A 24,022-nucleotide genomic window follows, 5' to 3' on the forward strand; every position below is an offset into this window, starting at 1 on the left:
TAGGCCAGTAGGAAACAATGTAATTATCTCAGCATGATGAATAATGATTAAACTCATTCCAACATTTTCCTGAATTTTCCAAATTTTCTACAATAGCCAGGGACTGCTATTTTTGTAAAATTTAAGAAATGTTCTGATAGATCAGGATCAATCATCTGAAAATATGGTTATCTCACTTCTCAAGAGAATGCAAGTTAAAAATTACACTGAAATACCACTTTCCACCTATCAGATCTGCAGAAGTTCAGTAGTACACTCTAGTGGTTTCCCAGATCTGTTCTAATATATGCTCATGGAAGGTTAAACTATGTTGCCTATCGCCTATGGAAGGCTATTTGGCTGTATGCACCAAAATTACAATTAATCCTCCTCTGACCTAGCACTGTCTGGAAATTTATCTCAAATATATACTTGGCCATGCAAAACAACCATCAGAAACAGCCTAGATGTCTATGACATGGGCCTAGCAAATAAGGGCTCATCCATGTTTGAGAAATATCCTAAGTACATTACTAACACAACACTAATATGTGTGTTTAGTTCAGGCGTGGGGAGGATGGGGACACTACTGGATGGAGGTCATAAGTAAAGAGATCTTACTTAGCTCTTCTACTTTTTAAAAAGAATAGATATCATTCACACAGTTCAAAACAATTATAAAAACAAAAAGCAATGAAAATGACAAAAACAAAAATCACTCCAATGGTTCAGATCTCTTCACCTTGGCACCCCCAGATATGTATCACCCCAAATTCAAAGTGGGTGGGAGAGTATCACTGTCATAATTTACATAATAAAACTGGGGGGGGGGTATCAAAACCAGCACTGCTGTTTTCCCAAAGAGACTCAGGAAAATAGGTACTCCCTACACAATCTCTACCCTGTAAGTCACTAAAAAGTGCTAAATACAGAAAGCAGCTATGCCTCAAAATATTCTGACAGCCCAGCCAATATAACTGCCAGGACCAAATTCACAACATTCAGTAAACACAAACATTAATAAAGTACGTACATGGCATGCAGTAACTCACCTGTGTTGTTTTACCAGACCCAGTCTCACCAACAAGTACAAAGGACTGATGTCTAACCAGAATATCTGTAAACCTATCCTTGTATTCCCAAACAGGGAGCTGAAGTCGTTTCTTCAGAATATCATAGTATCGAGGTGTGTGGGGTAAGTTGGTAAATGGATTAATGCACTGTGGAAGTGACGTGTGTCCTGCATGTCCGGTGTGTGTTGAATGCGCAGAATGTGTTGAATGTGTTGAATGTGCCGAGTGGGTTGAGTGAGCTGAATGGGAAGCTTTTAAAGGTGGTAATCCAGCACTGATAAGCATAGCATTTGTCGAAGCTCGCAATTCCTTCTCCTTTTCTTTCTCCCTTTCCCGCTCTCTATCTCCTCTATCTCTTTCTCGGTCTCGATCTTTAGACCTATCTTCACGGTCACGGTCTCGATCCCGATCCTTCCTAAAAATAGAAAAAAAAAAAATCTTACAATTCAGATTCCAAATTCTATGCAAAATTTTCACAGCAACATTATAGTCACAAGAAAGTAAACGTCCAACAACCAAATAAAAAAACTGATATAAAACTCAAAAGTACTAGAAACAATGAAAAAGAACTTTTAATCAAGGATTCTCCATTCATAACCATCTTTCCCTTCTTTGATGATGAATCAAATTCTGCTAAGAACAGTCTCTCTCCACTTTTACCCATCAGCTGAAATAACACAAGAACTCGTTTTGCAAGTAAAATCCTCTCTTAGAAGATAAAGAGTAAGCGCAGTGTGGGAAAAAGGCAGGGACAAATTAGGCAAAGAGAATAGCATCAGTCCTTCCCAAACTCTCCTTCAGGTTAGGTTATGTGAAAATGTATTTTTGCAGTGAAAGTGTATTTAAAACATAACAAGAAATAAATCTTTTATTGCTTCTGCCTCAAAGATAATTCCACCTCACATTACAGTCACACAAATATTAGTTGAAGAACTAGTAAGTTTGTTTTCTTAAGTTACAGTTTCCAAATTTTGTTCAAAAAGCATATATTACTCTATAAGAAAAACTAAAACTTTTTACTCTGGTTTTCACTGTTTACTCCTGCATCTATCATTAACAGTAATAGTAAAACATTGAAAGTACCCTGTAAAACCTATGTATGCATTAATCATCCATAAAGTGAAAAGTAGCCCATTAAAAAAAATCATTGGTTATTATTAAGTTATTTAAAATTTTAAAATTACGCAGATGACCACTATATTAATCTTAGGTCATTTAGTCAATTCTATTATCTACTTTTAATTACTAACTGTTGTGTCTTAGTCGCTAATTTGGGCCCAACTCTTTTGACTAGAGACGATCCATAATACAGTAAGAATTTTAAAATTATCTGTTTATTCATTCTACTAATCTAGTCTGTGTGTGTGTTCTCAATCGTGTCCCACTCTTTGAGACTCCATGGACTGTAGCCCGCCAGGCTCCTCTGTCCATGGAATTTTCCAGGCAAAAATACTGGAGTGGGTTGCCATCTCCTACTCTTAGGAACTAATCTAGTTTATTTCAGACCAAATTCTACAGCAGACAAATGTACAAGGTATTTGGACTCAGACTTGAAACAGTGAGGCAACATGGAACCATGAAACAAGCCGCTAAATATGTCACTGCTCCTTATCCACAACACACAAAAGTCATGAATTTCCGATGCCCCAATTATCGGCAGCAGACAAGGGAAGACTATTCATTCTCTGTAATAGCATATCGGCTGGACAAGTTACTCCCCTTAGGAGAACAGAGCTAAAATGCTGAACCCAGCATGAGTTACGATGGTTCCCCAATTACAAAAAATGATAAGCTGACCAATTTTATTTGTTCTTGTCCTTTCGAAAATAAAGTTCTATTCTACAGAAACTTGCCTAGAGAGAAAAATCTTATTACACATACACAAATATTCACACACACACACTTTTCACATAAAATCTTTTCATACATATATCTATAAAAAGTGGTTTCTCCCTTCTCCCATCCCAATGTTCACCTTTCACAGAACTATAAGATATACAAGCTAAAACTGAAACTTCTCATCCCATCTGGCATAAAAAGAAAGAAATCAAAGGAACCTAAAGGATAATCTACCTAGCATACAAAATGAAGCCTCACCAGTTCAGAACTTAAGCTTCCTGGCCTATCTTCAAAATAAACCACCAACCACCCTTTCTTTGGAACTCTGCATTCAAGTGGGTATATTTTTCCTTTTCTCCTTTGCTTTTTGCTTCTCTTTTCGGGGCTTCCTTGGTGTCTCAAAGGATAAAGCGTCTGCCTGCAGTGCAGGAGACCCGGGTTCGATCCCTGGGTTGGGAAGATCCCCTGGAGAAGGAAACGGCAACCCACTCCAGTACTCTTGCCTGGAGAATCCCATGGACAGAGGAGCCTGGCGGGCTATAGTCCACAGGGTCGCAAAGAGTCGGACACGACTGAGTGACTTCACTTCACTTCACTTCTCTTCTTTTCACAGCTATTTGTAAGGGCTCCTCAGACAGCTATTTATTTGTATCCAGTCCCATCATTTCATGGGAAATAGATGGAGAAACAGTGGCTGACTTTATTTTGGGGGGCTCCAGAATCACTGCAGATGGTGACTGCAGCCATGAAATTAAAAGATGCTTACTCCTTGGAAAAAAAGTTATGACCAACCTAGACAGCATATTGAAAAGCAGAGACATTACTTTGTCAACAAAGGTCCATCTAGTCAAGGCTATGGTTTTTCCAGTAGTCATGTATGGATGTGAGCTGGACTGTAAAGAAAGCTGAGTGCGGAAGAATTGATGCTTCTGAACTGTGGTAATGGAGAAGACTCTTGGAGATCCAACCAGCCCAACCAGATCAATCTTGGGTGTTCACTGGAAGGACTGATGTTGAAGCTGAAACTCCAATACTTCGGCCACCTGATGTGAAGAACTGACTCATTTGAAAAGACCCTGATGCTAGGAAAGATTGGGGGCAGGAGGAGAAGGGGACAACAGAGGATGAGATGGTTGGATGGCATCACCAACTCAATGGACATGAGTTTGAGTAAACTCCGGGAGTTGGTGATGGACAGGGAGGCCTGGCACGTTTTTCAGGGGCCTTCTTCACCAGAAACTTCATTACCAAAAACAACTACAACAGAGGAAGGAATAAATACATTCTGAAGACAAAAAGATTAACTGCTGACCACATACTGGGGTTTAACCCTGATGTAAGTGTAAAAGGAGCACCGAGATCACAGTTGCATATCCACCAGAAAGGTATAAGCCTCAGTGTACTAATTTGCAAAGTGAATAGTATTAAGAGTCTCTTAGATTAAAACAAGAAAGCAAATTCAAATCACTTTGAAATGTTGCCTATGATTCTAACTCTCTACCTTCAACAGGACAGGGAAGATAAAAGGGCCAGTTAAGGAGGGCTCAAACTCACTGCTTCATAAATATATGTAGGATATTGTATATATGCATGTTTCCTTTTTAAAAACAGGTACTTTTACTATAAAGGAGTTTGTTATTTAGAAGATTTACTAATTGAGATCTAATGCTTAAAAAAACAATTATTAAAGCAGTGCACTATAATCACTTAGCCACAATACTGACAGGAAGAGACAACAGGACACAGTTGTTGAGCATAGGGTTCAGTATTCTATATCAGCTTAATCCTCAACCTCAGCACTTAAGCTAACTATATATATAACCAGTTATTTCTTTCCTCATCGATAAAAATCTCATGGGGTAATGCAAGGATTAAATGAGTTAATATAAATAATGTGCTTAAAATAGTGCCTGGAACATAATAAATCTCCAATATAACACCAGTTATCATATTTTTTAATTTAAAATACCAGGTTAAAATTCTACATGGAATAACAAACGCTCTAAAGATGTAACCTGTTTATCCAAGTATTTTAACTAAGCACTGCTCTTAATCTGGCATTCTCACTTTCCAAGGATATATCAGACTTTGAAAATACATGACTAAATACAGATAAGGATGTTCATCACACTTTTTACTTCTAAGGTTGGAAAACTACCCAAAAAATCAGTGAACAGGAAACTGGTTAAATAAATTAAGATACTCCTTTACAAGTAGAATACTACGCAGCCAATGAAAAGAATACTGTATATCTATTCCACAGCTTATGACACATTTCTGGGTGAATTAAAAAAAAAAAAATCAAAGCCTAAATAATACATATTAAAAGGCAGCAATGGAGAAGCAGACATAGAAGTCAGACTTATAGATACAGTGTGGGAGGGAGAAGTTGGGATTAATTGAGAGCAGCATGAAAACATATATATTACCCTGTGTAAAATAGCCAGCCAGTAGATATTTGCTGTGACACAAAGAACACAACCCACTGCTCTGTGACGACCTAGATGGGTGGGATGGGGCAGGAGATGGGAGCGAGGTTTGGGGGGGGGACATAAGTATACCTGTGGCTGATTCATGTTGATGTATGACAGAAACTAGCACAATATTGTAAAGCAAGTATCTCCCAATAAAATAAAAAAAAAGAAAAAGATCTTACTGCTATCAAATATTATAGTTCATACCTGTGAATAAATATGCAGAGACATAAGTAAAACAAATTTTCATCAAGAGATTAAGAAAGGGGATGAAGGCATCTGAGAATTTTTTGCCTTTTACATTTTTATGAATGGACATTTCTTGTGTTCCCTGGGGCAAGTTACTTAACCTCACCTACATCACGAAACTTAAGTGAAAAAAACATATATATATATATATATACACATACACATATAGTACCTAAAATATTTTGGGAACTATACATATTATCTTATCACTATATTTGCTTCACATTTTTAACAGAAAAAACTTATCAGGCAGTAATAACAGAAACAAATATTAAGAAGAAAAAGTCCCTGCTGCTGCTTCTAAGTCGCTTCAGTCATGTCCGACTCTGTGCGACCCCATAGACGGCAGCCCACCAGGCTCCCCCGGCCCAGAACAAGAACACTGGAGTTGGTTGCCATTTCCTTCTCCAAGGGGTGAAAGTGAAAACAGAAAGGGAAGTCGCTCAGTTGTGTCCCACTCTTGGAAACCCCATGGACTGCAGCCTACCAGGCTCCTCTGTCCATGGGATTCTCCAGGCAAGAGTACTGGAGTGGGGTGCCATTGTCACTTGCTTAACAATTTTCCACAGAAAATATTGTGAATAATGGAAAAAAGGAAGTCAATATGTAACAGAAACCTTCAACGTCTCTACCTGACTCCAAAACTAAAATATACCAAGAGTATACAAAGCCAAATACAGTTTAGGAGCATGAATCTGAGGTATAATCTCTCACTGAAATTACCTTCACTTCTCAGGAATGGGGAAAATGGGACATCCATGTTTGGCAGTGGAGTTCACATGACCGACAGGCCTAGTCTCCCAGGTAAAACCACCTGTTAACTATAAGTAGCAGGGCTTAAAAAAAACTGCAAGGCTGCCTGATAGTCAACAAACTTAACTTTTAAAATTATTAAATGGGGTGGGGGTGGGAATCCCAAGCACTTATAAACACTGTAAACTCACTGCTAGATGAAGTTTTATGAGAAATGACATTCAGATGACATAGTAATTACTATACAAATGCCCCACCAAAACATCTCAGAACTTGAGTTTTATTTCAAAGATGAACTCTCCTTCATCTACAGGTAGATGTCATTTAGAATACCCAGGAGAATCGTAAGTTCACCATCAAAGACCTGAAAAGTTCATATTTTTACTAAAGATGCCAGATTTACAAGAAAAAGGGCGCAAATCCATGTCCCTATCATGGGACCACTAATCCCAAGCACTTGAATGGTGCACATACATCATAATATAAGTGAATTCATTTATTGTTTTCCAATTTCAACTCTGTGAGAGAGATTAAGATGCTAAGCTGCACCTTAGCCAGATGACAAGCAACTTACTTTTGCTTCACAGGAACAAAGAAGCAAGTGTTCCCTACTTCACTAACCCAATATACACGTCACTAAAATAGGCTCTAATGACCCTGAACTAATCATAGTCTGTGTGCTGTATTGGAAAATGCAAGAAGCAAACTGAAAATCAAAAGATCAAGGTTCTAAATTCAGCTGTAAACTGAAAGGTTGCACAAGCCACCTTAACTCGGTCTCCATTCCTCATCCCTTGAATCCCTTGAGTGTGAACAATTATACTCTCAAGTTACTTCCAGGTCTAAAGAGTTTGTAAAATTTTGCTGTGTGTTATGAGGGGGCGGGGTGAGGGTCCACTGCCGAAAACGACAAAACTGACATAAACACTGCAAACTAAAAAATTTACAAGATTAAAATCTTACATACTTATACTTTCCGTATTCAACACATGAAAAGATATCAAAAAGTACACTCTATCCTGGCTTATACTCCCCAGACACCTCAATCAACCCAAAGGAAGGGCTCTGAGTGAAGAGAAATTCAAAAAAGTTATACAGACTTGACACAGAGATTCTGCACAAGTATACACACAGTAATATGCAAAATTATGCAAAGTATTGAAGGTATCCAGACTTTCAAGTCTCTTGCCTGAATGATTCGAATAAATCTCTGTACATCAGGGAATAAAGTCCACACTGAACAAGAACTTATTTTCGTGCAATTGCGAAAGTCAATTGTTAAATTTCTCTGCATCTTGAAGAAAAGGCCGAGTAGAAAGAAATCGGAAAACACCTGTGTATTTCAACTCCCAAGCAATCTCCCCAAGGGCGACATTTTGCCGTTTTAAGTACCAGACACTTTTGAAAAGGATCTTCTTGTTTCAAAAGCTACTTATGAATGAGGGCGGGGAAGAGGGACAGAAAACAAGAACTCACAGGAAAAAGAGAGAGAGAGAGACTATCTTCTAATATCTATCCCAGGGATAACTCTGTAACTACTGTTTCGGCCAAAGCAGGAAATAAAGGAGATGGCGGGAGCGTGGGCATAGAGCGGAAGTTTGCCTTGTACCTACTTTGAAGCGTTTGAATGGACCGAGGCACGCGCTCTCCCGCCAAAGTATAAACTCAGCGGCCGCAAATCACCAGCTGCTGCCCGAAAGGTATATTCCACAGTTTTCTTTTCTCACGGATGGCCCTCTACTCTCCCATCCCCCGGTAACTCCTCGTCTGCACGCCTCACTCAACTTCCCCCACCCCCGCCTACACCAGAATCCACGCGCTTTTCTCACTTTTCGGCCTCCGCTTCTCCCCTTGCTGGGCACTCAGCCTCCCGCCAAGGCCGTCTCCCAGACCCCGCTGCCCGAGAAGTACCTAGTGCCCTTGGAGGCGACTACTCCTGCCGCGCCCTCCCCCACTCTCTCCTCCGGATCCAGGCCTTACCGGGAGCCCAGACCACGAGGTCCGCGGTTCCCTCCCGTCCGCTCCCCTCGAAGCGACTCTCGCTCGACTCCGCCCGGGGAGGAGGCGCCCCAGTGACCACGCCAGGCCTCTCCGCTCTCTCCACTGGGCCGGGCGGCGGTCGCGCCACTCAGCTCCCCCGCGCCCTTGCCGGGCCGAACGCCGGGAGTGGCACCGCTCTCCCGCGCCCCGCCGCCAATGACCCGAGCCGAAAGGGAAACAAAGCGTCGGGCCCCGGGGTCCGCTCGGCCTGGCCCTCCCTGGCCCGTCCGCCGCCGGGACCCCAACAAAGCCCGAGCCCTTGCCTCGCGCCCCGGGCCTGGCTTACCCATCGGTCCCCGCACGCTTCTTGCCGGAGGGGTAATCCTCCCCCAGGTCCAACCGGTGTCGCTTAGACATTTTCGAACTCTTCGAGCAGGCGGTTATGAAGGAAGAAAAAAAAGAAACCCTCACAGCTCTATCCGCGCAGTCGAGGGCACCTTCTAAACTCTGGAGGACCCCCACCCCTCCCGCTACAACAGCCTACACCGTGCGGCCGGAACCAGGAGCTAAAATGGCGGCGGCGACGAGGGCTGGGCCTGCGCGCGCGCTTCCGCGGTATGATATGCGTGCGTGCGTCTGTAGTGCGCGCGCACGCAGCGGAGGCGGGAACTCCAGCCCCGCCCGCTGCCTCGCAGGCCCGCCCTTATTCCTCTGTGCCTGGCTTCTTCCTCTTGCCGCCACGTTCCGCCCTCTTGGTGGGTGCTAGGCGGGTTGAGCCTTTGGGTCGTTCATGCCCTTCTGATTTTGGAAATTGAGAGAAGAGAAAGTCTAATGCTGAGTAGGTGATTCTATCCATTACCCTGGCATTAGGGGGGGCACAGCTAGGACTGGAACCCAATTATAACTCCAGGTCTGGAACTTGAAACTGCTGAGCTCAGCTGCCTTGAGGAAATTGAAGTGAGAAAATGTCAAACTTACCGTAATCAGTTTTGCCTTCAAAAAAAAAAATTGTATCAGGGTATAGTTGATTTAACATTTTGTCTTTAAAAAGAAAAAGAAAAGGACAATATGCAGTCTATTGTTGTTTTTACTGGAATAGGGAAAGTTGGCAATAAAGGCGTAACTTTTTCCTGCATGTCTATTATGTGCTTCCAAGGGATTCTTGCCCACAGTGATAGATACAATGGTCATCTGAATTAAATTCACCCATTCCAGTCCATTTGAGTTCAGTTCGGTCGCTCAGTTGAGTCCGACTCACTGGGACCCCATGAATTGCAGCACGCCAGGCCTCCCTGTCCATCACCAACTCCCAGAGTTCACTCAGACTCACGTCCATCGAGTCAGTGATGCCATCCAGCCATCTCATCCTCGGTCGTCCCCTTCTCCTCCTGCCCCCAATCCCTCCCAGCGTCAGAGTCTTTTCCAATAAGTCAACTCTTCCCATCAGGTGGCCAAAGTACTGGAGTTTCAGCTTTAGCATCATTCCTTCCAAAGAAATCCCAGGGCTGATCTCCTTCAGAATGGACTGGTTGGATCTCCTTGCAGTCCAAGGGACTCTCAAGAGTCTTCTCCAACACCACAGTTCAAAAGCATCAATTCTTCGACGCTCAGCTTTCTTCACAGTCCAACTCTCACACATACATACATGACCACTGGAAAAACCATAGCCTTGACTAGACAGACCTTAGTTGGCAAAGTAATGTCTCTGCTTTTGAATATGCTATGTAGGTTGGTCATAACTTTCCTTCCAAGGAGTAAGCGTCTTTTAATTTCATGGGTGCAATCACCATCTGCAATGATTTTGGAGCCCAGAAAAATAAAGTCTGACACTGTTTCCACTGTTTCCCCATCTATTTCCCATGAAGTGATGGGACCGGATGCCATGATCTTCGTTTTCTGAATGTTGAGCTTTAAGCCAACTTTTTGACTCTCCTCTTTCACTTTCATCAAGAGGCTTTTTAGTTCTTCTTCACTTTCTGCCGTAAGGGTGGTGTCGTCTGCATATCTGAGGTTATTGATATTTCTCCCGGCAATCTTGATTCCAGCTTGTGCTTCTTCCAGCCCAGCGTTTCTCATGATGTATTCTGCATAGAAGTTAAATAAGCAGGGTGTCAATATACAGCCTTGACGTACTCCTTTTCCTATTTGGAACCAGTCTGTTATTCCATGTCCAGTTCTAACTGTTGCTTCCTGATCTGCATATAAGTTTCTCAAGAGACAGGTCAGGTGGTCTGGTATTCCCGTCTCTTTCAGAATTTTCCAAAGTTTATTGTGATCCACATAGTCAAAGGCTTTGGCATAGCCAATAAAGCAGAAAAAGATGTTTTTCTGGAACTCTCTTGCTTTTTCCATGATCCAGAGGATGTTGGCAATTTGATCTCTGGTTCCTCTGCCTTTTCTAAAACCAGCTTGACTCCCTCCCCATCCCCGCCTCTTGTCCATTTTAGTTAGCTGATTTTTAAAATGTCAATGTTCATTCTTGCCATCTCCTATTTGACTGCTTCCAGTTTGCCTTGATTCTGGGACCTAACATTCCTATGCAATATTGCTCTTTACAGCATCGGACATTACGTCCATCACCTGTCACATCCACAACTGGGTGTTGTTTTTGCCTTGGTTCCATCTCTTCATTCTTTCTGGAGTTAGTTTACTGATCTCCAGTAGCATATTGGGCACCTACCAACCTGGGGAGTTCATCTTTCAGTGTCCTATATTTTTGCCTTTTCATACTGTTCATGGGGTTCTCAAGGCAAGAATACTGAAGTGGTTTGCCATACTCTTTTCCAGTGAACCATGTTTTGTCAGAACTCTCCACTAAGACCCATCCATCTTGGGTGGCCCTACATGGCATGGCTCATAGTTTCATTGAGTTAGACAAGGCTGTGGTCCATGTGATCAGATTGGTTAGTTTTTTTGTGATTGTGTTAGTTCTAGAAGGTCTTGTAGGTCCATAGTCAACAGAAGAGTCCAAAGTGCAGTACTTGGATGCAGTCTCAAAAACGGCAGAATGATCTCTGTTCATTTCCAAGGCAAACCATTCAATATCACAGTAACCCAAGTCTATGCCCTGATCAGTAATGCTCAAGAAGCTGAAGTTGAATGGTTATATGAAGACCTACAAGACCTTCTAGAACTAACACCCAAAAAAGATGTCCTTTTCATTATAGGGGACTGGGATGCAAAAGTAGGAAGTCAAGAACTATCTGGAGTAACAGACAAATTTGGCCTTGGAGTACAAAATGAAGCAGGGCAAAGGCTTAAAGAAAACACACTGGTCATAGCAAACACCCTCCTCCAATAACACAAGAGAAGACTCTATACATGGACATCACCAGATGGTCAATACTGAAATCAAATTGATTATATTCTTTGCAGCCAAAGATGGAGAAGCTCTATACAGTCAGCAAAAACAAGACCAGGAGCTGACTGTGGCTCAGATTGTGAACTCATTATTGCCAAATTCAGACTTAAGTTGAAGAAAGTAAGGAAAACCACTAGACCATTCAGATATGACCTAAATCAAATCCCTTATGATTATACAGTGGAAGTGAGAAACAGATTCAAAGAACTAGATCTGATAGACAGAGTGCCTGAAGAACTATGGACTGAGGTTCATGACATTGTACAGGAGACAGGTATCAAGACCATCCACAAGAAAAAGAAATGCAAAAAAGCAAAATGGCTGTCTGAGGAGGCCTTACAAATAGCTATGAAAAGAAGAGAAGTGAAAGGCAAAGGAGAAAAGGAAAGATACACCAATCTGAACCAGTTCAGTTCAGTCGCTTAGTTGTGTCCGACTCTTTGTAACCCCATGGACTGCAGCACACCAGTTCTCCCTGTCCATCACCAATTCCCAGAGTTTACTCAAACTCATGTCCATTGAGTGGCTGATGCCATCCAACCATCTCATCCACTGTTGTCAATGCAGAGTTTCAAAGAATAGCAGGGAGAGATAAGAAAGATTTCCTCATTGATCAGTGCAAAGAAATAGAGGAAAACAATAGAGTGGGAAAGACTAGAGATCTCTTAAAAAAAGAAAAAAGATACCAAGGGCACTCTTCATGTAAAGATGGGCACAATAAAGGACAGAAATGGTGTGGACCTAACAGAAGCAGAAAATATTAAGAAGAGGTAGCAAAAATACACAGAAGAACTATACAAAAAAGATCTTCATGACCCACATAATCACGATGGTGTGATCACTCACCTAGAGCCAGACATCCTGGAATGCAAAGTCAAGTGGGCCTTAGGAAGCATCACTATGAACAAGGGAAGTGGAGGTGATGGAATTCCAGTTGAGCTATTTCAAATCCTAAAAGATGGTGCTATCTTTGACAAAGGAGGCAGGAATATACAATGGAGAAAAAACAATCTCTTTAACAAGTGGTGCTGGGAAAACTGGTCAACCACTTGTAAAAGAATGAAACTAGAACATTTTCTAACACCATATACAAAAATAAACTCAAAATGGATTAAAGATCTAAGCATAAGACCAGAAACTATAAAACTCCTAGAGGAGAACATAAGCAAAACACTCTCCGACATAAATCACAGCAGGATCCTCTATGATCCATCTCTCAGAATACTGGAAATAAAAGGAAAAATAAATAAATGGGACCTAATTAAAATTAAAAGCTTCTGCACAACAAAGGAAACTGTAAGCAAGGTGAAAAGACAGCATTTGGAATGGGAGAAAATAATAGCAAACGAAGCAACTGACAAAGAATTAATCTCAAAAATATACAAGCAATACCTGCAGCTCAATTCCAGAAAAATAAACGACCCAATCAAAAAATGGGCCAAAGAGCTAAACAGACCTTTCTCCAAAGAAGACATACAGATGGCTAACAAACACATGAAAAGATGCTCAAGAGAAATGCAAATCAAAACTACAATGAGGTACCATTTCATGCCAGTCAGAATGGCTGCAATCCAAAAGTCTACAAGCAATAAATGCTGGAGAGCATGTGGAGAAAAGGGAACCCTCTTACACTGTTGGTGGGAATGGAAACTAGTACACCCACTATGGAGAACAGTGTGGAGATTCCTTAAAAAACTGGAAACAGAACTGCCATATGACCCAGCAAACCCACTGCTGCGCATACATACTGAGGAAACCAGAACTGAAAGAGACACATGTACCCCAGTGTTCATCACAGCACTGTTTATAATGGCCAGGACGTGGAAGCAACTTAGATGTCCATCAGCAGATGAATGGAAAAGAAAGCTGTGGTACATATACACAATGGAGTATTACTCAGCCATTAAAAAGAATATATTTGAATCAGTTCTAATGAGGTGGATGAAACTGGAGCCTATTATATGTGTGAAATAAGTGTATGGATGTGAGAGTTGGACTGTGATGAAAGCTGAGTGAAGTAAGCCAGAAAGACAGTATAATAACGCATATATATGGAATTTAGAAAGATGGTAACGATAACCCTGTATGCGAGACAGCGAAAGAGACACAAATGTGTAGAACAGTCTTTTGGACTCTGAGGGAGAGGGTGAGGGTGGGATGATTTGGGAGAATGGCATTGAAACATGTATATTATCATATGTGAAACGGATCGCCAGTCCAGGTCCAATGCATAATACAGGGTGCTCAGGGCTGGTGCACTGGGATGACCCAGAGGGATGGGATGGGAGGGAGGTGGGAGGGGGGTTCAGGATGGGGTACACATGTTCACCTGTAGCGGATTCATGTCAATGCATGGCAAAACCAATACAATATTGTGAAGTAATTCAATTCAGTTCAATTCAGTTACTCAGTCGTGTCTGACTCTTTGCGACCCCACGAATCGCAGCACGCCAGGCCTCCCTGTCCATCACCAACTCCCGGAGTTCACTCAGACTCATGTCCATCGAGTAAGTGATGCCATCCAGCCATCTCATCCTCTGTCGTCCTGTTCTCCTCCTGCCCAGCATCAGGGTCTTTTCCAATGAGTCAACCTTCTCATGAGGTGGCCAAAGTATTGGAGTTTCAGCCTTAGCATCAGTCCTTCCAATGAACATCCAGGACTGATCTCCTTTAGAATGGACTGGTTGGATCTCCTTGCAGTCCAAGGGACTCTCAAGAGTCTTCTCCAACACCACAGTTCAAAAGCATCAATTCTTCAGTGCTCAGCTTTTGTCACAGTCCAACTCTCGCATCCATACGTGACCACTGGAAAAACCATAGCCTTGACTAGATGGACCTTTGTTGACAAAGTAATGTCTCTGCTTTTGAATATGCTATGTAGGTTGGTCATAACTTTCCTTCCAAGGAGTAAATGTCTTTTAATTTCACTGCTGCAATCACCATCTGCAGTGATTTTGGAGCCCAGAAAAATAAAGTCAGCCACTGTTTCCACTGTTTCCCCATCTATCTGCCATGAAGTGATAGGACTGGAATCCATGATTCCGGTTGGTCATAACTTTCCTTCCAAGGAGTAAGCGTCTTTTAATTTCATGGCTGCGTTGGCCTCCAATTAAAATAAATAAATTTATATTTTAAAAAGGATTTCAGCACCATTGTAGCAAATAAATAAATAAAAGATGGTGCTGTGAAAGTGCCGCACTCAATATGCCAGCAAATTTGGAAAACTCAGCAGTGGCCACAGGACTGGAAAAGGTCAGTTTTCATTCCAATTCCAAAGAAAGGCAATGCCAAAGAATGCTCAAACTGCCACAAAATTGCACTCATCTCATATGCTAGTAAAGTAATGCTCAAAATTCTCCAAGCCAGGCTTCAACCGTATGTGAACCATGAACTTCCAGATGTTCAAGCTGGTTTTAGAAAAGGCAGAGGAACCAGAAATCAAATTGCCAACATCTGCTGGATCATGGAAAAAGCAAGAGAGTTCCAGAAAAACATCTATTTCTGCCTTATTGGCTATGCCAAAGCCTTTGACTGTGTGGATCACAATAAACTTTGGAAAATTCTGAAAGAGATGGGAATACCAGACTACCTGACTTGCCTCCTGAGAAACCTGTATGCAGGTCAGGAAGCAACAGTTAGAACTGGACATGGAACAACAGACTGGTTTCAAATAGGAAAAGGAGTACGTCAAGGCTGTATATTGTCACCCTGCTTATTTAACTTCTATGCAGAGTACATTGTGAGAAATGCCAGGCTGGATGAAACACAAGCTGGAATCAAGATTGCCAGGAGAAATATCAATAACCTCAGATATGCAGATGACACCACCCTTATGGCAGAAAGTGAAGAAGAACTAAAGAGCCTCTTAATGAAAGTGAAAGAGGAGAGTGAAAAAGTTGGGTTAAAACTGAACGTTCAGAAAACGAAGATCATGGCATCTGGTCCCATCACTTCATGGGAAATAGATGGGGAAACAGTGGAAACAGTGTCAGACTTTATTTTTTTGTGCTCCAAAATCACTGTAGATGGTGATTGCACCCATGAAATTAAAAGACGCTTACTCTTTGGAAGGAAAGTTATGACCAACCTAGATAGCATATTCAAAAGCAGAGACATTACTTTGCCAACAAAGATCTGTCTAATCAAAGCTATGGTTTTTCCAGTAGTCATGTATGGATGTGAAAGTTGGACTCTAAAGAAAGCTGAGCACCAAAAAATTGATGCTTTTAAACTGTGGTGTTGCAGAAGACTACTGAGAGTCCCTTGGACAGTAAGGAGATATAACCAGTCCATCCTAAAGGAAATCAGTCCTGAATATTCATCGGAAGGACTGATGCTGAAGCTGAAACTGCAATGCTCTGGACATCTTATCTGAAGAATTGACTCATTTGAAAAGACTCTGATTCTGGGAAAGATTGAAGTTGGGAGGAGATGCGACGGACATGAGTTTGAGTAAACTCCAGGAGCTGGTGATAGACAGGGAAGCCTGGTGCGCTGCAGTCCGTGGGGTCACAAAGAGTCGGACACGACTGAGTGACTGAACTGAATTGAAATCCTCTGTGCTTCTGCAGTATTAACCCTACTGCTATTCTCATTCTTACAGTAACCCTGCAAAGTTGGTGTTTTTTAATAGACATAGACACTAAGGCTGAGAGACGTTTTGTTTTTTTACACAGCCTTTACAGCTCTCTCTAAAGCCATGGCAAACTTGGGGTAGAATGACTATGACTTTTGTGACTCTCTCCCCACTAAGAACCTATCTGTTTGCTCATTTACATTCATTACCAGAAGAAGTACGCAAGGAAAAGATCTGTAAACCAACCCAAGCCAGGTGAGTATAAAGAAAAGACACTTTTTTCATTTTCACCCAGACCTGTATTAAACAATGTATTCACTGTTTTGTTATACTACCTTCTTCCATATTCCAGGCAACTTCATATTTCCATCTTCCCAAAACTTTTTATCTTTCTGAGCAGAAACTGTTCCAGGTGCCTTGTACAGTCTTCTAAGGAATTGAAATTTTTTCCATGACGAGAATTTTGTAAAGGCCAAAATAAATGGAAATCCAAAGGGACAGTGCCTGGTGAATATGGCAGATGAATCAGAACTTCCCAACCAAGCTGTAACAGTTTTGCCTGTCATCAAAGAAATATATGGTCTTGCATTATCCTAATGGAAGATTATGCATTTTCTGTTGACTAAGTGGAGTGCAGCTTTAAGTTGGTCTAATTGGGAGCAGTACTTGTTGGAAATCATAATTTGGTTTTCTGGAAAGAGCTCATAATAGAGAACTCCTTCTCAATCCTACTAAATACACAACATCACCTTCTTTGGATGAAGACCAGCCTTTGATGTGGTTGTTGATGGTTTATTTTGCTTGCCCAACTATTTCTTCCTTTCAATATGATTGTACAGTATCCACTTTTCATCTCCCATCACAATCTGTTTTAAAATAGAACATTTTCACTATGTTTATGTAAAGAATCGTTTGCATAAATACGTTTTCCCTGCCACCCCCTCCCCCCGGCTTAACTTATGTGGAATCCAAACATCAAAGCATTGAGCATAACTAAGATGGTGCAAATGATTTTCAATATTTAATTTGGATATTTTGAGTATGTTGACTTCCTCCTGCCTGGTATAACGTTGATTCTTCTCAATGTCTCCATCTCCATCAACTTCATCTGGTCTACCTAACCATGGAGTGTAGTCCAGTGATAAATAACTTCGCAAGCCACTTCAACACATTTTTCTTCATATACTGTACAAATCATTTTTGCATTTCAGTTGTGTTTTTACTTTTCTTGAAATAACAAAATATAATATGCCCAAAATGTTGCCTTTTTTCTTCCATCAGCTATAATAAAATGGCTACACAAAAATTCATCAGTTTTGGTAAGTTTTTTTAAAATGCGTGCTGATCTGATAGCTGTCGCAATACAATCTAACAAAATTGTTTTGAATGATGTTAAAGACAACTAAGCACTATTAGAGCCATCTTACAGAAGAAAATTAATGAACGTTTTAGCAAACCCAATATTTTGTGCAATGGTTATATGGATGCCCTGGAAGACCATATTTGGGTTCTTATCCAATCCTCAGAATTGTAATCTTTTTTTCTTTTTTTTGGTACCAAATCTACTTTCCAAGGTCACCACAAAGAAAAGTTAATATCTTCATTTATAAAATATTCAGTACAACTTTCTACCCTGAAAGTACATTAACAATATATTGAGTTTTGTTGGAGAGCATGATGCAAAATCTCTGAATTGCAAACCTAAAAGGGTATCTAGCTTATTTTCTCTTTCTGCTTCATTTTCAAATGAAGAAGCCTAAGCCATAGATTATGACCAAGTTCACCAGTTAGTATCAAAGTCAGAATTAAAACCCATATCTCATTCTCGCAGTTCCAGGCTCAGGTCTCCAGTTTCCCAGTTTGAGGGCTGCTATATAAGTGCTCTAAAATTTTTCAGAAATGATGCGGGAAAAATTAGAATTCTACCTGCAGAAATGTTCCACCATAAGGGGCATCAGCCTCTCATGAATGTGCAAGGGAATTTGGCAAAGGAGTAACTGAAATCAAGGTGATAAGACTTCTTCCTTAGGTCTAGTGTGTTTAAAGAAAACTAATCAATGGTGTTGCGACCCGAATGACTGGAGAGAGGCCGTTTTTCCCTAAGGATAATGGGCTTTCTGGAATCTACAAGGGGAGCAAAGGACCAAAATCTCCCAGGGTGTTTACATTCTCCGTGAGGAGGAGTAGAATTCTGGGTCTGAGTGATTCGCCATGGATTTTCAGGCAAAACGGTCCTTGGGATGGAGAAGATCTGTCCTCTAGCTCCCTTCCAGCTTTCTGGAAATGTTGCCAGAGGATATTTCCATTACTTTTACTCTACCAAACAACTCTAGTCTATTTGGTCTATGGCCTGAATTTACTCACCCAGAGGAAATCTCTTCTGCAGCTAACCAGCTCCAGCTGTCAAGCCAGAGGTGTCTCTCAACCTAAATTAATAAGTAATATTCGCCAACACATATAAAGCACTTATCAGGTTCCACTGGATCCTTATAGCAACATTAAACTGGGTGCTGTGAATTAGACTGGTTTGACAGGTTAAACACAGGTGCTTTGTTTACAGGTGAGGAAACTGATGTACCAAGAGGCTGAATATTGTGGCCAAGATGACAGTTTTGGATTCATCCCAGGACAGTCCATGTGCTTCAGGGCTATGCAGTGCTGCTGCTAATTAAATAGGTATTTACATCCCACATTATTCTCCTAGAGTTTGGTTATTGAGTTAGGTTTCCCAAGTCAGACAAACTCAATGTGAACTGGTAATCTGAAGTTTCTACATTGTTGAAGGTAAGGACATATTTACAGAGCTCTCAATAGAGGGATCAGGATTTAAAACACTTGAACCCCATCTGCTCCCAGAGCCATATGATTTTAGCCACTGACCTGCATCAGTATTGTCTATTCTTAATTACTTCATTTACTTATTCACTCAACAAATATTCATTAAACTCCCATGTTGCATTGAATTAAGTGCTGGGAAAAGGGGAAGAACAAAATAACCATAGTTCCTGCCTTCATGACACTTACCAGAAGAAGAGAGGCAGGCATTAGATAGCTAAACACACAGGTAACTATATCTGGTAAGTATTTTTAGGCCATCTAAAGGGAACAAGTACTGTGAGAGCATGTAACAGGTGGCTCTTATCTAGAGTGAAGGTTAGGGAAGAACTCTCTGAGAAACAGACATTTAAAGACCTAAAAATCAGTAAATATTGGCCAGGTAAAGAGGTAGGGAAGTGTTTCCAGGCAGAGGAAGCAGCCTATGGAAAGACTCCAAAACTTTAAAAAATCAGATGCAATCCACGGAAAGGCAATGCCAAATAATTGCACTCATTTCACATGCTAGCAAGTATATGCTCAAAATCCTTCAAGTTAGGCTTCAGCAGTACATAAACTGAAAATTTCCAGATGTTCAAGCTGGGTTTAGAAAAGGCAGAGGAAGCAGAGATCAAATTGTCAACATCCATTGGATCATAGAAAAAGCAAGAGAATTCCAGAAAGATATCTGCTTCATTGACTACACTAAAGCCTTTGACTGTGTGGATCACAACAAACTGGAAAATTCTTAAAGAGAAGGGAATAACCGGACCACCTTACTTGCTTCCTGAGAAAGCTGTATGAAGGTCAAGAAGCAACAGTTAGAGCGGGATATGGACAAACGAACTGGTTCAAAATTGGGAAAGAGTACATCAAAGCTGTATATTGTCACCCTGCTTATTTAACTTATATGCAGAATACATCAAGCAAACTGCTGGGCTGGATGAACCACAAGCTGGCATCAAGACTGCTGGGAGAAATATCAGCAACCTCAGATATGCAGAAGATACCACTCTAAAGAGGAGAGTGGAAAAGCTGGCTTAAAACTTAACATTCAGAAAACTAAGGTCATGATATCTGGTCCTATCACTTCATGGCAAACAGAAGGGGGAAAAGTAGAAGCAGTGACGGATTTTATTTTCTTGGGCTTCAAAATCACTGCAGACGGTGACTGCAGCCATGAAATTAAGACACTTGGTTCTTGGAAGGAAAGCTATGACAAACCTAGCATATTAAAAAGCAGAGACATCACTCTGTCGACAAAGGTCTGTATAATCAAAGCTATGGTTTTTCTAGTAGTCGTGTACATATATGATAGTTGGACTATAAAGAAGGATGAGCACCAAAGAATTAATGCTTTTGAATTATGGTGCTGGAGAAGACTCTTGCAAGTCCCTTCGACAGCAAGATCAAACCAATCAATCCTAAATGAAATCAGCCTTGAATATTCAAAGGACTGTTGCTAAAGCCGAAATTCTAATACTTTGGCCAGCTGATGCAAAAATCTGACTCACTGGAAAAGACCCTGATGCCGGGAAAGATTAAAAGCAAAAGGAGAAGGGGCTGACAGAGGATGAGATGGTTAGCATCACTGACTCAAAGGACGTGAATCTGAGCTAACTCCAGGGGATAGTGAAGGACAGGGAAGCTTGTGTGCTACAGTCCCTGGAGTCGCATAGAGTCGGACGTGACTTAACAACTGAGCATAATCCACAGACAGACAGAACATGAGTGCAATGAGATGAGAAAGACATGATCCTGCAGATTCAAGAAGGGGCCGTTTCACACAGAGCCTAAGTTGATGCTAAGGATGTTAAGACTATCCATCCCCAGGGCAATAGGAGGATGTCAAAAAGATTTAATTGGGAAAACGATACGATCACTTGTGAGGATTTGCCAGGATCAACCAGCCAATCTCACTCTTTGACTCTTTAGCTGCAAAATGCTTACAAATCCAAAAGAATCTTCAGTACTTTGTTTAATGACTCTGTTCTCTCTCTACCATTTAGTAAAAAGAATTACCAAGTGTGGCAGGCACTGTGACTTGCCTGGTAATTCTGCTTCAAGATTGAACAGCATCCCTCAGTTTCTAGGAATGCTACCTGGTGATAGCCCTCAGCTATCTGCTCTCTTCAGGAATTTCCTTAGTTAAAGAGAGCTGCCCGAGGGCAGCTTGAAGACATCGTGGAAGTATAAACATGTGATCTCCCTGCCCAACTTGGAACAACAGTGATCTTCAGAGCATCAGAACCCTCTGTGGGATCAGCTGAGGTTGGTATCATTTAGAATGTTATCTCCTGTACTGCCATGTATTCTGGCCACTAAGCACCCAGAGTTAGCTCAAAACCCATGATTTAAGGGCACAGTGTCCAATAAGACTGCCCTTACTCCAGATGTTATCCACAGGCTCAGGGACCCATAGGCCACCTGTACTTCTGACTGACAAGCTACAATTTTAAGATTTCCCACAACCTTCTCAGGTTCAGTAATTTGAGGGAATAATGATTCACAGGACTCAAGAAAGTGCTACACTTATGATTACAATTTTATTATAAAGAGTGCACATCAGAACTAATCAAATGAAGAGATACCTGGGGTGAAGTTTGGAAGGGTCCTGAACACAGAGCTTCTGTGCCCTCTCTCTGTGGAGTCAGGGCATCTCACCCTCCTGACACATCAGTGTGTTGTTCATAAAGCAGGAAGCTTCACTGAGCTTCAGTGTCCTGACTTTTTATTGGGGTTTCATTACACAACCATAACTGATTGAATCACTGGCCCCATGGTTGAACTCAGTCTCCAGTTCCCTTCACCTCCCTAAATGTCCAGAACTTGGGTTGATATCACATGGCTGAAAGTCTCAACTCTTTAATCACATGGTTGATCTTTCTTGGTATGACCAACCTTCATCCCAAAACATCTCATTAGCATAAACTCAGGTGTGGTCCAAGGACCCACTATAAATAACAAACTCACTCCTGCCCCATCGGAAAGTCCAGTGGTTTAGAAGTTACCTCCCAGGAACCAGGGACAAAATCCAGTCAAATTATTATGCAACAGCCTCATAACCTAATTTTTCACTCTGTCTATCCTACTTTTATGCCTTTCCTTGCACTAGTGTTCTTCATAAACTTTCAGAACACTGATCTTTGCTTCAGAGTTCACTTTTCATGGAACCTGATTTAAAAGCTTTGGTACCAGAAATGGTCCAAGAAAGCAGCTACAATGATTGAATATTGGAGGTGGCCACCAATTTCACTGGCTGGCAATAACTCAGTGATGGCAGGTGAAACAGAGCTACCGCAAAAAAGCAAGACAATTGTTAAAGCTTTCAATCATGGTATACTGGGAAAGATCAGGCACTGTTGCCAAAGTATAAGGGAAATAATATCTATAAAACCCTTAGGATTTGATTGGCTATTGCTAAGTGGATTTAGCAATCCCTTATGATTATATCAAATCCCTTATGATTATACAGTGGAAGTGAGGAATAGATTTAAGGGCCTAGATCTGATAGATAGAGTGCCTGATGAACTATGGAATGAGGTTCGTGACATTGTACAGGAGACAGGGATCAAGACCATCCTCAAGGAAAATAAATGCAAAAAAGCAAAACGGCTGTCTGGGAAGGCCTTACAAATAGCTGTGAAAAGAACAGAGGCGAAAAGCAAAGGAGAAAAGGAAAGATATAAGCATCTGAATGCAGAGTTCCAAAGAATAGCAAGAAGAGATAAGAAAGCCTTCTTCAGTGATCAATACAAAGAAATAGAGGAAAACAACAGAATGGGAAAGACTAGAGATCTCTTTAAGAAAATTAGAGATACCAAGGGAACATTTCTTGCAAAGATGGGCTCGATAAAGGACAGGAATGGCATGGACTTAACAGAAGCAGAAGATATTAAGAAGAGGTGGCAAGAATACACAGAAGAACTGTACAAAAAAGATCTTCACGACCCAGATAATCATGATGATGTGATCACTAATCTAGAGCCAGACATCTTGGAATGTGAAGTCAAGTGGGCCTTAGAAAGCATCACTATGAACAAAGCTAGTGGAGGTGATGGCATTCCAGTTGAGCTGTTTCAAATCCTGAAAGATGATGCTGTGAAAGTGCTGCACTCAATATGCCAGCAAATTTGGAAAACTCAGCAGTGGCCACAGGACTGGAAAAGATCAGTTTTCATTCCAATTCCAAAGAAAGGCAATGCCAAAGAATGCTCAAACTACCGCACAATTGCACTCATCTCACATGCTACTAAAATAATGCTCAAAATTCTCGAAGCCAGGCTTCAGCAATACGTGAACCGTGAATGTTCAAGCTGATGTTCAAGCTCGTTTTAGAAAAGGCAGAGGAACCAGAGATCAAATTACCAACATCCGCTGGATCATGGAAAAAGCAAGAGAGTTCCAGAAAAACATCTATTTCTGCTTTATTGACTATGTCAAAGCCTTTGACTGTGTGGATCACAATAAACTGGAAAATTCTGAAAGAGATGGGAATACCAGACCACCTGACCTGCCTCTTGAGAAATCTGTACGCAGGTCAGGAAGCAACAGTTAGAACTGGACGTGGAACAGCAGACTGGTTCCAAATAGGAAAAGGAGTACGTCAAGGCTGTATATTGTCACCCTGCTTATTTAACTTCTATGCAGAGTACATAATGAGAAACGCTGGGCTGGAAGAAACACAAGCTGGAATCAAGATTGCCGGGAGAAATATCAATAACCTCAGATATGCAGATGACACCACCCTTATGGCAGAAAGTGAAGAGGAGCTAAAAAGCCTCTTGATGAAAGTGAAAGAGGAGAGTGAAAAAGTTGGCTTAAAGCTCAACATTCAGAAAACGAAGATCATGGCATCTGGTCCCATCACTTTCATGGGAAATAGATGGGGAAACAGCGGAAACAGTGTCAGACTTTATTTTTT

At 41.3% G+C, this 24,022-nt stretch overlaps 1 protein-coding gene across 1 annotated transcript in view; it reads right to left on the reverse strand.

Moving 5' to 3' along the window:
• DHX15 (DEAH-box helicase 15) overlaps window positions 1-8,908 on the reverse strand; it is a 55,201-nt gene extending 46,293 nt beyond the window's left edge. The window contains exons 1-2 of the mRNA XM_052641796.1: window positions 8,694-8,908; window positions 1,032-1,467 (exon numbers count right to left, since the gene is read on the reverse strand). Coding sequence (XP_052497756.1) covers window positions 1,032-1,467; window positions 8,694-8,764 — 507 coding nt within the window. The 5' untranslated portion in view covers window positions 8,765-8,908. The remainder of the gene's footprint in view (window positions 1-1,031; window positions 1,468-8,693) is intronic.
• Window positions 8,909-24,022: the final 15,114 nt, after the last annotated feature.

This window comes from Budorcas taxicolor, chromosome 6 (assembly GCF_023091745.1).
Source record: "Budorcas taxicolor isolate Tak-1 chromosome 6, Takin1.1, whole genome shotgun sequence".
In the NCBI taxonomy this organism is placed as follows: Eukaryota; Metazoa; Chordata; class Mammalia; order Artiodactyla; family Bovidae; genus Budorcas; species Budorcas taxicolor.